Source organism: Moschus berezovskii, chromosome 7, assembly GCF_049115385.1.
Source record: "Moschus berezovskii isolate FMDL1 chromosome 7, NW_MosBer_1.0, whole genome shotgun sequence".
Lineage (NCBI taxonomy): Eukaryota > Metazoa > Chordata > Mammalia > Artiodactyla > Moschidae > Moschus > Moschus berezovskii.
The window spans coordinates 90,691,984-90,710,790 of record NC_142466.1 but is presented as its reverse complement, the minus strand read 5'-3'; the positions used below and the strand labels follow the sequence as shown (position 1 = coordinate 90,710,790).

General features: G+C 39.6%; 1 protein-coding gene across 1 annotated transcript in view; it reads right to left on the bottom strand.

Annotated features, from left to right (window-relative positions):
* The window catches only part of HABP4 (hyaluronan binding protein 4), a 46,475-nt gene that overhangs the window by 2,536 nt on the left and 25,132 nt on the right, over positions 1 to 18,807 (bottom strand). Inside the window, exons 6-7 of the mRNA XM_055427441.2 lie at positions 5,182 to 5,353; positions 917 to 1,102 (exon numbers count right to left, since the gene is read on the bottom strand). Coding sequence (XP_055283416.1) covers positions 917 to 1,102; positions 5,182 to 5,353 — 358 coding nt within the window. The remainder of the gene's footprint in view (positions 1 to 916; positions 1,103 to 5,181; positions 5,354 to 18,807) is intronic.

The window sequence follows — 18,807 nt, the reverse complement described above, 5'->3', positions numbered from 1 at the left end:
TAAGGGAATCAGGCAGCAACAGGAACATTTCCAAGACCAGCCACAGAGAAGGGGCTGCTCCATTCTCACAAGGACAGCTTGATGCCTCTGTTGGCCGCCGAACCTTGTGCCCAATTCCCACTGAACAGGTGTTGGTATGTACAGGTATTTTATGTATTCATAAAACACTGATGAAGCGTCTAGTTCAGCTTATATTATACTAGGCGCTGGGGAAACAAATCTGTCTTCTGGAGACAGCAGACACTGATCAACAACTGTACCAGCAATAGTACAATTACAAATGCAGATGGTGCTTCAAAGAAAGGAAGGACTCTGACCTGGTCTAGAAGCCTCCTCTGATGAAGGGAGATTAGAGGATCTATCCTAGGGAAACAGGAAAAGGGGTGGGAGGAAGGCCAGCTGGCAGAAAGGCCCCATGACTAAGGAACAAGGTTTTCTGTCCCAGAAGCAGAGCAGTGTTGGCTGAAGAGTAGCAAAGAATGGTTTGACGTGAAAAGGTTGCCTTGAAGCTGTTGGAAGGATTCTGTCTACTCTGAAAGCATCAGGGCACAGGGTTGCTTACACCATAGTAAGCAGCTGTCAGTTTCTCTAATTCAATACCAAGCCTGGGGACCTCATCTGATGCACATATGTGAGTTTTTCTCCAGCTCTGAGTGTACAATCATAGCAGACAGACTTCCCTGGAGACCCTAGAGGCCAGGGCTACACAATGGTCTGTATCCAACTGATGCCCATCATGCTAATGACCATTCCAAACACCCTAACATGAGACCCACACTAGACAGAGGAGAAAGAACGTCCTCTATCTAGATCAGGCAGAACTTGATGATGCTCCAAAGTTAAACTATACAGGCCCAGGGCATCTTCATCCTCTCACTTCAGAAAACCATCCAGGATTTAGCATATACACACTTACCACCACTTCTGCTCTGGGTCCATAGTTTTCTGCCCTTCTGATCCTTCCCCGGCCTCCCCGTGTGCCACCTCTGGCTCCACGCCCGGGACGAGGGAGGTTACCAAAATTAATCTCCAGCTGGGATGTGATGTCGTTGGCCGCTTTCCGGAAAACGTGGGCATCATCTTCATAGTCATCCTTTACCATCTGAAACACAGTTACAGCATCAAACACAAAACATACACACGGCCGTCTCCATGGACACTCACTGGGCTGAGCAGGGGAAGATGCTGTTGCTGCTCTGCTTCCAGCTGCGTGGGTTTTGCACATTTTGCAGCCACACATTCTCATACTGACAGGCCTTTTTCTTTTTTTTTTAATTTAATTGGAGTAACTAATTTACAGTGCTGGGTTAGTTTCTGCTGTAACAACAAAGTCAGTCAGCTATTGCTGTTGTTCAGTCACTAACTCGTGACTGACTCCAACCCAATGAACTGTAGTCCACCAGGCTCTACTGTCCTTGGGATTCTCCAGGCAAGAATACTGGAGTGGGTTGCCATGTCCTTCTCCAGGGGATTTTCCTGACCCAGGGATCGAACCTGTGTTTCCTGCACTGCAGGTGGATACTTTACTGCTGAGCCACCAGGAAAGCCCCAGTTGGCTATATAAATGCATAAATCCACTCTTTTAAGATTCTATCACCATACAGATCATCATAGAGTATTGAATAGAGTTCCCTAAACTATATAGTAGTTTCTTAATAGTTATCTACTCTATACATAGTAGTCTCATAGTCTTAATTTAAGCATTTTTGAACTTACTTCAAGTCAGACCAAATGTCTATCAGTAGATTAAGATGTAAGATTTAACGTGACTAACAGAAATCCTATAAATGTTGCATATCTAAGTGTATTTTGCTGAGATTGAAAAGTTTTAGTTCCTGCCTTTTGTTTTGTTCACAAATGCTACTCTGATAAATAAGGAAAATTCGCCTTCCTAGAAAAGAACCTGATGGAGAAACTGCTCTCAACATGGGTGCTGACTGTACAAATACCATATGGTAAAAATTGGAAGATTTACAGTAAACAACTTCAACTCAAAATATATGGAAAGAGTAAAACAACAGAATGATTATCTAAGGGTTGCTACCAAGGCTGAATAAAGAACTCAGGCTGCTTTTTAAAAACCACCTTAGTTAAAATTCTTTGAGAATATACATTTTATTGCATGGGGCTTCCCTTGTAGTAGCTCAGTTGGTGAAGAACCTGCCTGCAATTCAGGAGACCCGGGTTCAATTTCTGGGTTGGGAAAATCCCCTGGAGAAGGAAATGGCAACCCACTCCAGTATTCTTGCCGGGAAAATCCCATGGACAGGGGAACCTGGCAGGTTACAGTCCATGGGGTCACAAGAGTCAGACATGAATCAAGAGGTCAAATTAGTTCTGTCTCTTGTTAAAACTGTATTAATAAACCTTCAAATTTGATTTGGTTTCAATTCCTAACAATGGATGAAACAAAAACTCTCACTTGTAAGTAAAATATAAACCTACAGAGAAATATAAACCTGCAGAAAATAGGCCAATGATTGTGGATGAGAATCTCCAAAGTGTTAATGGTTAAACATCCATTTGCTTGTCCAGCAAATGGAATCAAATTTCCCAGAGCATGTATTTCCCTTTTGGCCATATGTTTATTCCAGGCTTCATGTTTAACATTTGTGTCCTTAGGCAGATGTACTCTTGAAGCTAAAAAGATGAAAGAAAGAACAATTCAGGAACACTTGCACTCTGGCAACAAGATAAACAGAAAAAAATGTAAGAGGCAAAATAATAAACTACTGCCTGATTTAGAAAACAATTGGCTGTCAAGGCACCTCAGCAGAGACACAGCAGACTGCTCAGTAAGAAGGCACAACTTGCAATGGAAGTTGAGTGAGCAAATTGTCAGGCCAAAGTGCTTTAAGGGCCTGCTCTATTCATAGGCTACTGTTAGGTCTTAATTTTGCCAAGAACAGAGCTCCAAAGAAACAAGAGGTATTATTCTAGTGCTTTTCTTCTCTTTCGGAGAAGGCTATGGCACCCCACTCCAGTACTGTTCTCTTTAGGGTATCCAGAACAAAGTAGTGACACCAAGATTTGACTTCTGTCTCTTTAAGAACAACTCCTGGCTAAAATCATCAATGCTGTAAGGTTAATAAGTACCAAAGATGTGTGCCTTACTGAGACCAAGCTCAATGACTCAGCTAACCCAGTTGCTTCAAAGATTCCAAGGGACCTCTCTCAGAAGCCAAGGAAGATGAATCTGGTGTGGATTAAGAAGAACAGCTTCTATTTTTACTTAACATGTCAGCTGTACATTTCGAATCCTGACAGCACAATTGTTTTAGGCAAAACTTTATTTACAAAAGAAGAAAGCGGATAGGGAAAAATAAAACCCAACCCAACTAGCTGATAGACTTGTAAAAAGACCTCACAGAGCTTTCTGAGAGAATAATGCTCTAGCCTCGTATGTGTACAAAAAGCCTTTTCTAGAGGAACAGCTCAAAACACAGACTCCTGGAGTTTGGACTGACAGAAAGAGGAGGTAGGAAGGAATCCAGTATCATAAATGAACCCCTAGAGAAACCATTCGTAAAAAGAATATAACTAACAAAAATGTAAATGGGAACACAGACAAATCTACATAGTATAAAACTCCTGATTTTCAAATGGAAAATCAATGAATAACATCAAGCAGGGAGGAAGAGTGCTCACCACCATCATTGACACAGAGGCTAGTATCAAGATAAATAGCTGTGACTGAATGATATTAACTCTAAATTTTAAAATTACAGTGTAACATGCATCGACCTTGAACTGGCGATTCGTTTCACATATGATAACATACATGTTTCAATGCCATTCTCCCAAACCATCCCACCCTCACCCTCTCCCACAGAGTCCCAAAGACTGTTCTATACACCTGTGTCTCTTTTGCTGTCTCGTATACAGGGTTATCATTTGCATCTTTCTAAATTCCATATATATGCGTTAGTATATTGTATTGGTGTTTTTCTTTCTGGCTTACTTCACTGTATAATAGGCTCTAGTTTCATCCACCTCATTAGAACTGGTTCAAATGCATTCTTTTTAATGGCTGTTACAGGATGCTCGGGGCTGGTATGCGGGGATGACCCAAAGGGAGGATAAGGGGTGGAGGGAGGTGGGAGGGAGGTTCGGGACGGGGAACTCATGTACACCTGGGGTGGATTCATGTCAATGTATGGCTGAGGCTGCTGCTGCTGTGCTAAGTCGCTTCAGTCGTGTCCGACTCTGTGCGACCCCATAGATGGCAGCCAACCAGGCTCCGCCATCTCTGGGATTCTCCAGGCAAGAACACTGGAGTGGGTTGCCATTTCACCAACCAATATAATATTGTAAAATAATTAGCCTCCAATAAAAATAAAAATAAATAAAATAAAATTACAGTGCTTCAGTGTACCCTCCCTTAAGTTTAGGAATTCAAATAGAATGTGATTAAAGAACTCTGACCATCCATATCAATATATGCTGGAAGATATTTTCAAAGCTGAAGCCGCCAACAAATAGGTGAACACAAACATGTAAAATCAGATCTTAAGAATGTGTTAGCAATCCCAAATGGATAGCTGGCTATGCTAGCAGTGCCTGTTATGGGGAAGAGGCTTCAGGGGTCCTCTGGTGAATTTCTGCAGAGGGAGCAAAGCTACTGCAATATCACAAGGATTCACCCAACTCTGACTGCTTTAAAGTGATGAACTAGTTTCAGTTAAACACACTTATTAAGAATTAGAACTGTGAAAAATAACATTGAATCACTTTTCTGTACACCTGAAACTATAAAAATATTGTAAATCAACTATACTTGAATTTTTTAAAAAAAAGAATCATAACTAAAGGTAATCTAATCATAAAAATGCCTGTAGTTATCCTATGAAATGGCATCATTCAGGGAAACACTCTGGATCTCTCTTTTGACACAAAATTGAAATGCAACTAAAACACACAGTGTAAGCACAGTCTTCACACAGTTCTGGAGTGAGTAGAAAATGTGCTCACTATAACTGCTTTGGATCAAGTATTGATGGGTCAATTTTTTTCAGTTAATAAAAATATAGTAAAATTAGGCATGCATGGTTACTCTTAGGTTGAAACAGACACATCTGATTACTATAAGGTTGAAACTAGAATGTCAACTACTAATGTTCCGTTTCATTTTCAATAAGGTAACAATGAAGATTACCTCTAGATATAAAATATCATGCTTACATCATCTCTATATTTAGACTTGTGTATCACCACTGCTTTGGAAGGGACAGTAGACTCAGGTTTCCGGATGTTAAATTCAGGCTTTGGTCTGGTCTGTTCTTGAAGATTTTTCCACTCATCTAGGGTCATCTCTTGAACTTGAGTTTCTTCTTCTACCTCCAACTCAGGAACTCTATAAAGAAGTATAATCATAAAGAATAATTTTTGATGGGTTTGAAATGTCTATTTTATGAAAGAGGAAGTCATACCCATTAGTTTAATGTACTTTCACAGAACTCCATTTCAGATTTAAATAAGGTAAGAAAATCTTTGAACCATAAGCTTCCTTATTTTCATAATCTTATGCCATCACTCCCAACTGAAGATACTCCCTGTCTGTGTTCAAAGCAGTCTTCGAAAAATGGGGATATAACCATTCCAGTGACATTAAAATTACACTCACCACCAAGCATTCCCTTCCCATATGGCATTACACACAAAAGGAGATAATTGTAGAAACAAATGGGAGAAGCTATTGAGACAAAAACATATATAGAGAACCATGAACAGAGGTTATGGTTCACAACAGTAAGTCACAAATGCATTCTTTTGTAAATGTCCTCCTTAAATTCATGAATTCTTAAAAAAGACAGACATATAGAACAATGAAACAAAATTTAATGTCTAGAAATAAGCCCTCACATTTATGAGCAATTAATTTTTTTGACCAGGGTGCCAAAGACCATTATTTTACACGTGGATGTTAAGTTTTCCCAGCAAGAGTTGTTGAAAAGTTCTTTCTCCTTTGAATTAAGCTGAACTTCTACCTCATACCATAAGTATAGGAGCTAAAAGTATAAAAATCTTCAAAGAAAATATAGGCAAAACCTTGGATTAGGCAATGGCTTCTTAGATACAACACTGAAAGCATAAGCATCAAAAGAAAAATTAATAAACTGGATATCACCAAAACTGAAAACTTTCATGCTGTAAAAGGACACCATCAAGAAAGTGAAAGGATAACTCACAGAATGAGAGACAATATTTGCAAACCATTGATCTGATAAGGGACTTAGATCTAGAATACCAGAAGGACTCTTACAACTCAATATAAATAAATGACACAACTAAAAAAAGTGCAAATGTCAAAACAATGAATGTACACTTATTTTAGTATATTTCACAATACGTAAATTCTATATCACTTTAGGTGGTAGGAATAGGTGTGTTTGCAAATTTTCACAATGAAATGTTGGAAAAATACTAATATGAAAATATATCCCAGCAATTTCCCTAGGGATCCAGAGGATAAGGCTCCATGCTCGCTATGCAGGCAGCCTGGGGTTCAATCCCTGGTCAAGAAACTAGACCCCACATGTTGCAACCGAGAGTTCACACGCTGTGATGAAGATGAAAGATCTGGTGTGCACCAACTAAGATCCACCACAGCCAAGTAAATAAATATTTAAAATAAAGACACATCCCAAATATACACTGGCAAAAATATAAAAAGACATTAAAGTTTGTCATCTCAAATACTGGAAATGGCCCAAAATCATCTGGAGAAGGTCTTAGTGGAAAAATTATAGACATCAAACATGAATACTAAGCAGCTAAAAAAGAATCAGAAATACATATACTGCTATGGGGCATCTCCTGGATATACTGATAAAATAGCAAGGTAGAATATATGTTTCAATTCACCTAAGGAATACAAATACATATATATACAGATTTTAAAAATAAAATCATAATATACACCAGGCAAAGAACAGGGATATATGCTAACTGGAAAACATCATGTCTTAACAGATTGTACTTTGGAAGCCTGTAAATATTTTGTATAATTATAAAACAGATTTAAATTCAATATCAAATTTGGAAGCAAGATTAATCAAATTAGCCTAATAGTTTATCATACTGGCGATAAAAAGCATCAGAAAAAAGCTATTTAAAGTGCCTTGAAATATAAATTTGATTACTCATCTATATATATACCTTTTTAATAATCATGTTACTGAAGATAGTGCTGGTAATGTTATGAATGTTTGTCATGTGTGTAGCAAATGATAGTACAATGTTACTGACAACTGGGATTTTCAGCATGGAAGAAAAAGAAAAACAAATGTAAGAAAGTTCAGCTAAAATCTTGTACTCCTAACTTTCAAATGAAAACAATGAATAAACTCATAATATATTTTATCTTAAGAATGTTTGTGTATATGTGTATTTCTCAGCTCATCCACTTAAATGTACTAGAAACAGTTAAGAATCTGGTAGTAGTAAGTAACCCCAGTGCCTAGATTATGGTTTCTAAATACTATATTCAATCTTTCAAGTTTATTTTATGGAAGTACAGTTAATTTACAATCAACAGTAAAGTGATTCAGTTATATATAGTTATACATTCTTCTTCATATTCTTTTCCATTATGGTTTATCACAGGATATTGAATTCTCTGTGCTATATAGTAGAACCTTGTTATTTATCCATTCTATGTAAAATAGTTTGTATCTACTAATTCCAAACTCCATCCCATCTACTCTTCCCCAACACCCACTCCCCTTTGGCAACCACAAGTCTGTTCTCTATGTCTGCGAGTCTGTTTCCGTTTCATGATAAGTTCACTGGTATCATATTTTAGATTCCATGTTTAAGTGATACCATACAATTCTAAATACCATATTCTATTAAAGGACTCTGGCTTCCTAGAAAAATGAATCACTATAAGGCGTGAACTACAGATGATGAGTCATAAACATGTCTTGCCAGAAAGCAAGCAAGCTATCAAAGATTACTGAATGTGTGTCAAAAGGATCAAGGATCAACTTGAAGAGGCTCCCTTCAGTCAAAAAATGGATCAGTTTAAGTACCAATAAGCATAAAATCTCAGTGGACTAAAACACATCAGATATGTTTAAATCTCTAAGTTCATAATGACACTTAAAAAAAGTCACTGGCACCTTTGAAAGATATGAGGGAGCCAACTCATTCTGAAAATGAGTAAAAGTAAAATATTTCTTTTATTATCCTTCATTTCCTTAACAAACTTACACCTCACTGTAATCAACTAGTTCTAAGTAAGTTTTTCTTTAAAGATCATCCCAGCTACTTAAATAAAGAAAGAATGATAGAATTAGACTATCACTAATTTGCAGCCCTAATAAATCAATGGATAAAGGAAATGATAAGCAGCAGCCTTTCATAAACTTTGCAACAATCTTACCAAAATATTGAACCTGAATTTGATCAAACCTCTGCCTCTCACTATAAGTATTAAGAAAATTTTTAAAAAATATGAATAACAGAGAAACATGTTCTACTACTCTATAATGCCATGCTGGATTTGGCTTGCACCAAAGATGGAGAAGCTCTATACAGTTAGCAAAAACAAGACCAGGAGCTGACTGTGGCTCAGATCATGAACTCCTTATTGCCAAGTTCAGACTTAAATTGAAAAAAGTAGGGAAAACCACTAGACCATTCAGATATGACCTAAATCAAATCCCTTATGATTATACAGTGGAAGTAAGAAATAGATTTGAGGGACTAGATCTGATAGATAGAGTGCCTGATGAACTCTGGACGGAAGTTCTGACATTGTACAGGAGACCAAGACCATCCCCATGGAAAAGAAATGCAAAAAAGCAAAATGGCTGTCTGAGGAGGCCTTACAAATAGCTGTGAAAAGAAGAGAAGCAAAAAGCAAAGGAGGAAAGGAAAGATATAAGCATCTGAATGCAGAGTTCCAAAGAATAGCAAGGAGAGATAAGAAAGCCCTCCTCAGTGATCAATGCAAAGAAATAGAGGAAAACAACAGAATAGGAAAAACAAGAGATCTTTTCAAGAAAATTAGAGATATCAAGGGAACATTTCATGCAAAGATGGGCTTGATAAAGGACAGAAATGGTATGGACCTAACAGAAGCAGAAGATATTAAGACGAGGTGGCAAGAATACACAGAAGAACTGTACAAAAAAGATCTTCACGATGATGATAATCAGGATGGCGTGATCACTCACCTGGAGCCAGACATCTTGGAATGTGAAGTCAAGTGGGCCTTAGAGAGCATCACTACGAACAAAGCTAATGGAGGTGATGGAATTCCAGTTGAGCTATTTCAAATCCTGAAAGATGATGCTGTGAAAGTGCTGCACTCAATATGCCAGCAAATTTGGAAAACTCAGCAGTGGCCACAGGACTGGAAAAGGTCAGTCTTCATTCCAATCCCAAAGGCAATGCCAAAGAATGTTCAAACTACTGCACAATTGCACTCATCTCACACACTAGTTAAGTCATGCTCAAAATTCTCCAAGCCGGGCTTCAGCAATATGTGAACCATGAACTTCCAGATGTTCAAGCAGGTTTTAGAAAAGGTAGAGGCACCAGAGATCAAATTGTCAACATCCGCTTCATCATGGAGAAAGCAAGAGAGTTCCAGAAAAACATCTATTTCTGCTTCATTGACTATGCCAAAGCCTTTGACTGTGTGGATCACAATAAACTGTGGAACATTCTGAAAGAGATGGGAATCCCAGACCACCTGACCTGCCTCTTGAGAAACCTGTATGCAGGTCAGGAAGCAACAGTTAGAACTGGACATGGAAAAACAGACTGGTTTCAAATAGGAAGAGGAGTACGTCAACGTTGTATATTGTCACCCTGCTTATTTAACTTATATGCAGAGTACATCATGAGGAACGCTGGGCTGGAAGAAGCACGAGCTGGAATCAAGATTGCTGGGAGAAATATCAATAACCTCAGATATGCAGATGACACCACCCGTGTGGCAGAAAGTGAAGAGGAACTCAAAAGCCTCTTGATGAAAGTGAAAGAGGAGAGTGAAAAGGTTGGCTTGAAGCTCAACATTCAGAAAACGAAGATCATGGCATCTGGTCCCATCACTTCATGGGAAATAGATGGGGAAACAGTGGAAACAGTGTCAGACTTTATTTTTGGGGGCTCCAAAATCACTGCAGATGCTGATTGCAGCCAGGAAATTAAAAGACGCTTACTCCTTGGAAGGAAAGTTATGACCAACCTCGATAGCATATTAAAAAGCAGAGACATTACTTTGCCAACCAAGGTCCGTCTAGTCAAGGCTATGGTTTTTCCCGTGGTCATGTATGGATGTGAGAGTTGGACTATGAAGAAAGCTGATCGCCGAAGACTCGATGCTTTTGAAGTGTGGTGCTGGAGAAGACTCTTGAGAGTCCCTTGGACTGCAAGGAGATCCAACCAGTGCATTCTAAAGGAGATCAATCCTAGGTGTTCATTGGAAGGCTTGATGCTAAAGCTGAAACTGCAATACTTTGGCCACCTCATGCAAAGAGTTGACTCACTGGAAAAGACTGATGCTGGGAGGGACTGGGGGCAGGAGGAGAAGGGGACGACAGAGAAAGAGATGGCTAGATGGCATCACCGACTCGACGGACATGAGTTTGAGTGAACTCCAGGAGTTGGTGATGGACTGGGAGGCCTGGCGTGCTGTGATTCATGGGGTCGCAAAGAGTTGGACACAACTGAGTGACTGAACTGAACTGAAGTAATAACAGCCAATTGTTAAAATTTTTTTTCAGGAATTTTTTGATTTGGCTGTTAAATACAGCTGTTAAAATTATAGAGAGAAGAACTACAATACTGCAGCCTTCAAAATGAAAACCACAATCACAGAAAGTTGAACAAAAATTAAAAGGCAGAGGGTTATGTCCCAGATGAAGGAACAAGATAAAACCTCAGGAAAAAAAAAGCTAAATAAAGGTGAAGATAGGCAACCTTCCAGAAAAAAGAATTCAGAATAATGATACTGAAGATGATCCAGGATCTTGGGGGAAGTGGGGTGGGAAATGGAGAAGATGCAAGAAATATTTAACAAACACCCAGAAGAACTAAAGAACAAATGAACAGAGATGCATAATACACTGGAAGGAATCAGTAACAGGATAACTGAGACAGAAAAATGGATAAATGACCTATAAGACAGAATGGTGAAAATCACTGCTGTGGAACAAAATGTAGAAAAAAGAATGAGAAGAAATGAAGATAGTCCAAGAGACCTCTGGGACAACATTAAATGCACCAACATTGGCATTATAGGGGTCCCAGGAGTAGAAGAGAGAAAGTGCCCAAGAAAACATTTGAAGAGATAATAGCTAAAAACTTACCCAACATGGAAAAGGAAATAGTCAACCATGTCCAGAAAGCACAAAGAGTTCGAGGAAGGATAAACTCAAAGAGGAACACACTGAGACACACAGCAATCAAACTGACAAAAATTAGAGACAAAATACTAAAAGCAACAAGGAAAAAACAATAAATAACATAACATACAAGGGAACTCCCATAAGGTTATTGGCTGATTTCTCAACACAAACTCTGCAAGCTAGAAGTAATGGCACGAAATATTTAAAGTGATGAAAGAGAAGAACCTACAAATAAAAATACTCTCCGCAGTGAGGCTCTCATTCAGATTTGACAGAGAAATAAAAAGACTTTTCAGACAAGCAAAAGTTAAGCGAACTCAGCACCACCAAACCACCTTTATAACAAATGCTAAAGGAACTTCTCTATGTACAAAACAACAGAGGAAAAGACCTAAAAAAAATACTCAAAACAATTTTTAAAATGGTAATAGGGACTGGAGAGGGGTCGACGGGAAGATGGCGGAGGAATAGGACAGGGCGGCCACTTTCCCCCCAACAAAATCAACAAAAGAACATTTGAACGCTGAGTAAATCCCACAAAAAATCTTCTGAATACTGGCAGAGGACATCAGGCACTCAGAAAAGCAGCCCATAGTCGTCGAAAGGAGGTAGGAAATAGATAAAAAGATAAAAAGAGAGACAAAAGAGGGAGGGACGGAGCTCCCTCCCGGGAAGGGAGGCTTAAAAAAAAAAAAAAAAAAAAAGAGAGAGAAGTTTCCAAACACCTGGAAACACTGGCGAGTGGAACCTCAGAGGGCCGCATAACTGGGAGACAAAAGACATAAATAATTAAAACTCACAGACTAAGTGCCCAGAGGAAACTCTCAGCGGAGAAGCGGCGCAGACTCCCGCGCCCCTCACTAGCAGGCGGGGGCTGGGCAGGGAGGCACCGGCAGCAGCGCTCAGAGGGAGAGCCAGCGGCGGCGGCGCTTAGAGGGAGAGCAGGCGCCCGCGCTTGGAGGGAGAGCCGGCGCCCGCGCGTAGAGGGAGAGCCGGCGCCCACGCTTGGAGGGAGAGCCGGCGCCCGCGCTTGGAGGGAGAATCGGGCTTGGGCGCCCCAGCCCCCGCCGACGCGGGCGGGGAGGGCAGCCAGCGCCCGGGCGGGGGCAGCCGCGGCCCCAGAGAGGCTTCCCGTACCAAGCTGCAGGCAAGCTTCCTTGCTGGCCAGGACTTCTTGGGTTCGGGCCGGTCGATATCCACCTGAGAAACTGCACCGGTTGTACTCCCAGAAAACCGAGCGGCGGGGACCGGGAAGGCGATAAGTCGCAGCGACTGCGCTCGCCAAACGCCTGGTCACCTGAGCTGCTAGTACCGGGGAAGGCACAAAACGCAGGCCCAGCCAAGTCTGCCTTTGTCGAGTACCCGAGGACCTGAACCTGAGCCAATCAGACCTGGGAAGTGCATGCAACCCAGCGCCAGCCGCGGACAGCTTGCAGCAGAGCAAACTAAAGCCTAAGCAGCATAAACAGGGAAAGCACACACGCCTCGAGCGGGAGCATTCCCAGTGTAGCCGAGACACCGCGAGCACTCCCCACAGACGCCAGGGGTATTTGTTAGTTGTTCCTCCCTCCCTACAGCAGGACTGAATAGGAGAGCCTGGGGAAAAAAAAAAAAAAAGTGTCCACCACCGCATCCTGGAGTCAGGACGGTAATTAGACACTGAGGAGACCAGAAAACAGAAGAGGGAGAAGCCTTGAGCCTCCTGCAAGAATAAGACTGAAAACCAGAGGCAGAGGCTTAAGGCCAAATCCTGAGAACACCAGAGATCTCCGGTTCCAGAGAACATTAATTGATAGGTACTCATCAAAGGCCTCCATACATACACTGAAACCAGGCACCACCCAAGGGTCAACAAGTTTCAGTGAAAGACATACTACGCAAGCTATCCAGCAACACAGGAGAATAGCACTGAACTTCAATATACAGGCTGCCCAAAGCCACCCCAAACCCACGGACATCTCAAACTCATTATTGGACACTTCCTTGCACTCCAGAGAGAAGAAATCCAGTTCCACCCACCAGAACATCTACTCAAGCTTCCCTAACCAGGGAACCTTGGCAAGTCACCCATCCAACCCCACACATAACGAGGCAACTACATAATAAAGAGAACTCCACAGACTGTCAGAAGACAGAAAGGCCACCCGAACACAGCAATATAAGAAAGATGAAGAGGCAGAGAAATACCCAACAAGTAAAGGAACAGGATAAATGCCCACCAACACAAACAAAAGAGGAAGATATAGGGAACCTACCCGATAAAGAATTTCGAATTTTAATTGTGAAAATGATTCAAAATCTGGAAAGCAAAATGGAGTTACAGATAAATAAACTGGAGAAAAGGATGGAGAAGATGGAAGAAATGTTCAATAAAGAATTAGAGGAAATAAAAAAGAGTCAATATACAATGAATAATACAATAGACGAGATCAAAAACACTCTCGAGGGCACAAACAGTAGAATAACGGAGGCAGAAGACAGGATAAGCGAGCTAGAAGATAGAATTGTAGAAATAAATGAAACAGAGACGGAAAAAGAAAAACGAATTAAAAGAAATGAGCACAATATTAGAGACATATGGGACAATATTAAACGCCCCAACATTCGAATCATAGGAGTCCCAGAAGAAGAAGACAAAAAGAAAGACCATGAGAGGATACTCGAGGAGATAATAGTTGAAAATTTCCCTAAAATGGGGAAGGAAATAATCACCCAAGTCCAAGAAACACAGAGAGTCCCTAACAGGATAAACCCAAGGCGAAATACCCCAAGGCACATATTAATCAAATTAACAAAGATCAAACACAAAGAAAAAATATTACAAGCAGCAAGGGAAAAACAACAAATAACACACAAGGGGATCCCCATAAGGATAACAGCTGATCTTTCAGCAGAAACTCTTCAGGCCAGGAGGGAATGGCAAGACATATTTAAAGTGATGAAAGAAAATAACCTACAGCCCAGATTACTATACCCAGCAAGGATCTCATTCAAATGTGAAGGAGAAATCAAAAGCTTTACAGACAAGCAAAAGCTGAGAGAATTCAGCATCACCAAACCAGCTCTCCAACAAATACTAAAGGAGCTTCTCTAGACTGGAAACACAGAAAGGGTATATAAACTTGAACCCAAACAATAATGAAAATGGCAACAGGATCATACTTATCAATAATCACCTTAAACGTAAATGGGTTGAATGCCCCAACCAAAAGACAAAGGCTGGTTGAATGGATACAAAAACAAGACCCCCTTATATGTTGTCTACAAGAGACCCACCTCAAATCGAGGGACACATACAGACTGAAAGTGAAGGGCTGGAAAAAGATATTCCATGCAAATAGAGACCAAAAGAAAGCAGGAGTAGCAATACTCATATCAGATAAAATTGATTTTAAAACAAAGGCTGTGAAAAGAGACAAAGAAGGAAACTACATAATGATCAAAGGATCAATCCAAGATGAAGATATAACAATTCTAAATATTTATGCACCCAACATTGGAGCACCGCAATATGTAAAACAATTACTAACAATTATGAAAGGGGAAATTAACAATAACACAATAATAGTGGGAGACTTTAATACCCCACTTACATCTATGGATAGATCAACTAAACAGAAAATTAACAAAGAAACACAAACTTTAAATGATACAATAGACCAGTTAGACCTAATAGATATCTATAGGACATTTCACCCCAAAACAATGAACTTCACCTTTTTCTCAAGCGCACACGGAACCTTTTCCAGGATAGATCACATCCTGGGCCATAAATCCAGCCTTGGTAAATTCAAAAAAATTGAAATCATTCCAAGCATCTTTTCTGACCACAATGCAGTAAGACTAGATCTCAATTACGGGAGAAAAACTATTAAAAATGCCAACATATGGAGGCTGAACAACACGCTGCTGAATAATGAACAAATCATAGAAGAAATCAAAAGAGAAATTAAAATATGCATAGAAATGAATGAAAATGAAAACACAACAACCCAAAACCTCTGGGACACTGTAAAAGCAGTGCTAAGGGGGAAGTTTGTAGCAATACAGGCACACCTCAAGAAACAAGAAAAAAGTCAACTAAATAACCTAACTCTACATCTAAAGAAACTAGAAAAGGAAGAAATGGAGAACCCCAGGGTTAGCAGAAGGAAAGAAATCATAAAAATTAGGGCAGAGATAAATGCAAAAGAAACAAAAGAGACCATAGCAAAAATCAACAAAGCCAAAAGCTGGTTCTTTGAGAAGGTAAATAAAATTGACAAACCACTAGCCAGACTTATCAAGAAAGAAAGGGAGAAGAACCAAATCAATAAAATTAGAAATGAAAAGGGAGAAATCACAACTGACAACACAGAAATACAAAGGATTATTAGAGAATACTATCAGCAATTATATGGCAATAAAATGAATAACTTGGAAGAAATGGACAAATTCCTAGAAAAGTACACCTTGCCAAAACTGAACCAGGAAGAAATAGAAAATCTGAACAGACCCATCACAAGCACGGAAATAGAGGAAGTAATCGGAAAGCTTCCAGCAAACAAAAGCCCAGGTCCAGACGGCTTCACAGCTGAATTCTACCAAAAATTTAGTGAAGAGCTAACACCTATTCTACTCAAACTCTTTCAGAAAATTGCTGAGGAAGGAAAACTTCCAAACTCATTCTATGAGGCCACTATCACCCTAATCCCAAAACCTGGTAAAGATCCCACAAAAAAAGAAAACTACAGGCCAATATCACTGATGAACATAGATGCAAAAATCCTTAACAAAATTCTAGCAATCAGAATCCAACAACATATTAAAAAGATCATACATCATGACCAAGTGGGCTTTATCCCAGGAATGCAAGGATTCTTCAATATCCGCAAATCAATCAACGTAATACACCACATTAACAAACTGAAAAATAAAAATCATATGATTATCTCAATAGATGCAGAGAAAGCCTTTGACAAAATACAACATCCATTTATGATAAAAACTCTCCAGAAAGTGGGAATAGAAGGGACATATCTCAACATAATAAAAGCTATATACGACAAACCCATAGCAAACATTATCCTCAATGGTGAAAAACTGAAAGCATTTCCCCTAAAGTCAGGAACAAGACAAGGGTGCCCACTCTCACCACTACTATTCAACATAGTTCTGGAAGTTTTGGCTACAGCAATCAGAGCAGAAAAAGACATAAAAGGAATACAAATTGGAAAAGAAGAAGTAAAACTTTCACTGTTCGCTGATGACATGATCCTCTACACAGAAAACCCTAAAGACTCTACCAGAAAACTACTAGAGCTAATCAATGAATACAGTAAAGTTGCAGGATATAAAATCAACACACAGAAATCCCTTGCATTCCTATACACTAATAATGAGAAAATAGAAAGAGACATTAAAGAAACTATTCCATTCACTGTTGCAACGAAAAGAATTAAATACTTAGGAATATATCTACCTAAGGAAACAAAAGACTTGTACATAGAAAACTACAAAACACTAGTGAAAGTAATCAAAGAGGACACTAATAGATGGAGAAATATACCGTGTTCGTGGATTGGAAGAATAAATATTGTGAAAATGAGTATACTACCCAAAGTAATTTATACATTCAATGCAATCCCTATCAAGCTACCAACGATATTTTTCACAGAATTAGAACAAATAATCTCACAGTTTGTATGGAAATACAAAAAACCTCGAATAGCCAAAGCAATCTTGAAGAAGAAAAATGGAACTGGAGGAATTAACCTGCCAGACTTCAGGCTCTACTACAAAGCCACAGTCATCAAGACAGTATGGTACTGGCATAAAGACAGAAATATAGATCAATGGAACAAAATAGAAAGCCCAGAGATAAACCCACGCACCTATGGACACCTTATCTTTGACAAAGGAGGCAAGAATATAAAATGGACAAAAGACAGTCTCTTTAACAAGTGGTGCTGGGGAAACTGGTCAGCCACTTGTAAAAGAATGAAATTAGAACACTTCCTAACACCATACACAAAAATAAACTCAAAATGGATTAGAGAGCTAAATGTAAGGCCAGATACTATAAAACTCCTAGAGGAGAACGTAGGCAAAACACTCTCTGACATAAATCACAGCAGGATCCTCCAAGACCCACCTCCCAGAATATTGGAAATAAAAGCAAAAATAAACAAATGGGACCTAATTAAAATCAAAAGCTTCTGCACAGCAAAAGAAACTCTAAGCAAGGTGAAAAGACAGCCTTCAGAATGGGAGAAAATAATAGCAAATGAAGCAACTGATAAAGGATTAATCTCCAAAATATACAAGCAGCTCCTGCAGCTCAATTCCAGAAAACTAAGTGACCCAATCAAAAAATGGGCCAAAGAACTAAACAGACATTTCTCCAAAGAAGACATTAAGATGGCTAACAAACACATGAAAAAGTGCTCAACATCCCTCATAATCAGAGAAATGCAAATCAAAACCACAATGAGATACCATTTCACACCAGTCAGAATGGCTGCTATCCAAAAGTCTACATGCAATAAATGCTGGAGAGGGTGTGGAGAGAAAGGAACCCTCTTACACTGTTGGTGGGAATGCAAACTAGTACAGCCACTTTGGAGAACAGTGTGGAGATTCCTCAAAAAACTGGAAATAGAACTGCCATATGATCCAGCAATTGCACTCCTGGGCATACACACCGAGGAAACCAGAATTGAAAGAGACACATGTACGCCAATGTTCATTGCAGCACTGTTTATAATAGCCAGGGCATGGAAGCAACCTAGATGTCCATCTGCAGATGAATGGATAAGAAAGCTTTGGTACATATACACAATGGAGTATTTTTCAGCCATCAAGAAAAATGCATTTGAATCAGTTTTAATGAGGTGGATGAAATTGGAGCCAATTATACAGAGTGAAGTAAGCCAGAAAGAAAAACATCAATATAGTATACTGACGCATATATATGGAATTTAGAAAGATGGAAACCTGAAACCTGTGTACGAGACTGCAAAAGAGACATAGACATATAGAACAGTCTTTGGGACTCTGTGGGAGAGGGTGAAGGTGGGATGATTGGGGAGAATGGCATTGTAGCATGTATATTAGCATATGTGACCAGTCCAGGTTCGACGCATGATGCAGGATGCCTGGGGCTGGTGCATGGGAATGACATGGGGGGAGGATATGGGGAGGAGGGAGGTGGGAGGGGGATTTGGGAGGGAGAGCACATGTACACCTGGGGCGGATTCATGTCAATGTATCGCAAAACCAACCAATATATTAATGAAAGGTAATTTGCCTCCAATAAAATAAATTAAAATTTAAAAAAAAATAAAATAAAATAAAATGGTAATAGGAATATACATATTGATAACTATTGCAATTATTGATTACATTAATCAAAATACAAATACATGAAATGCACCAACCAAAAGCCATAGGCTGGCTGGGTATA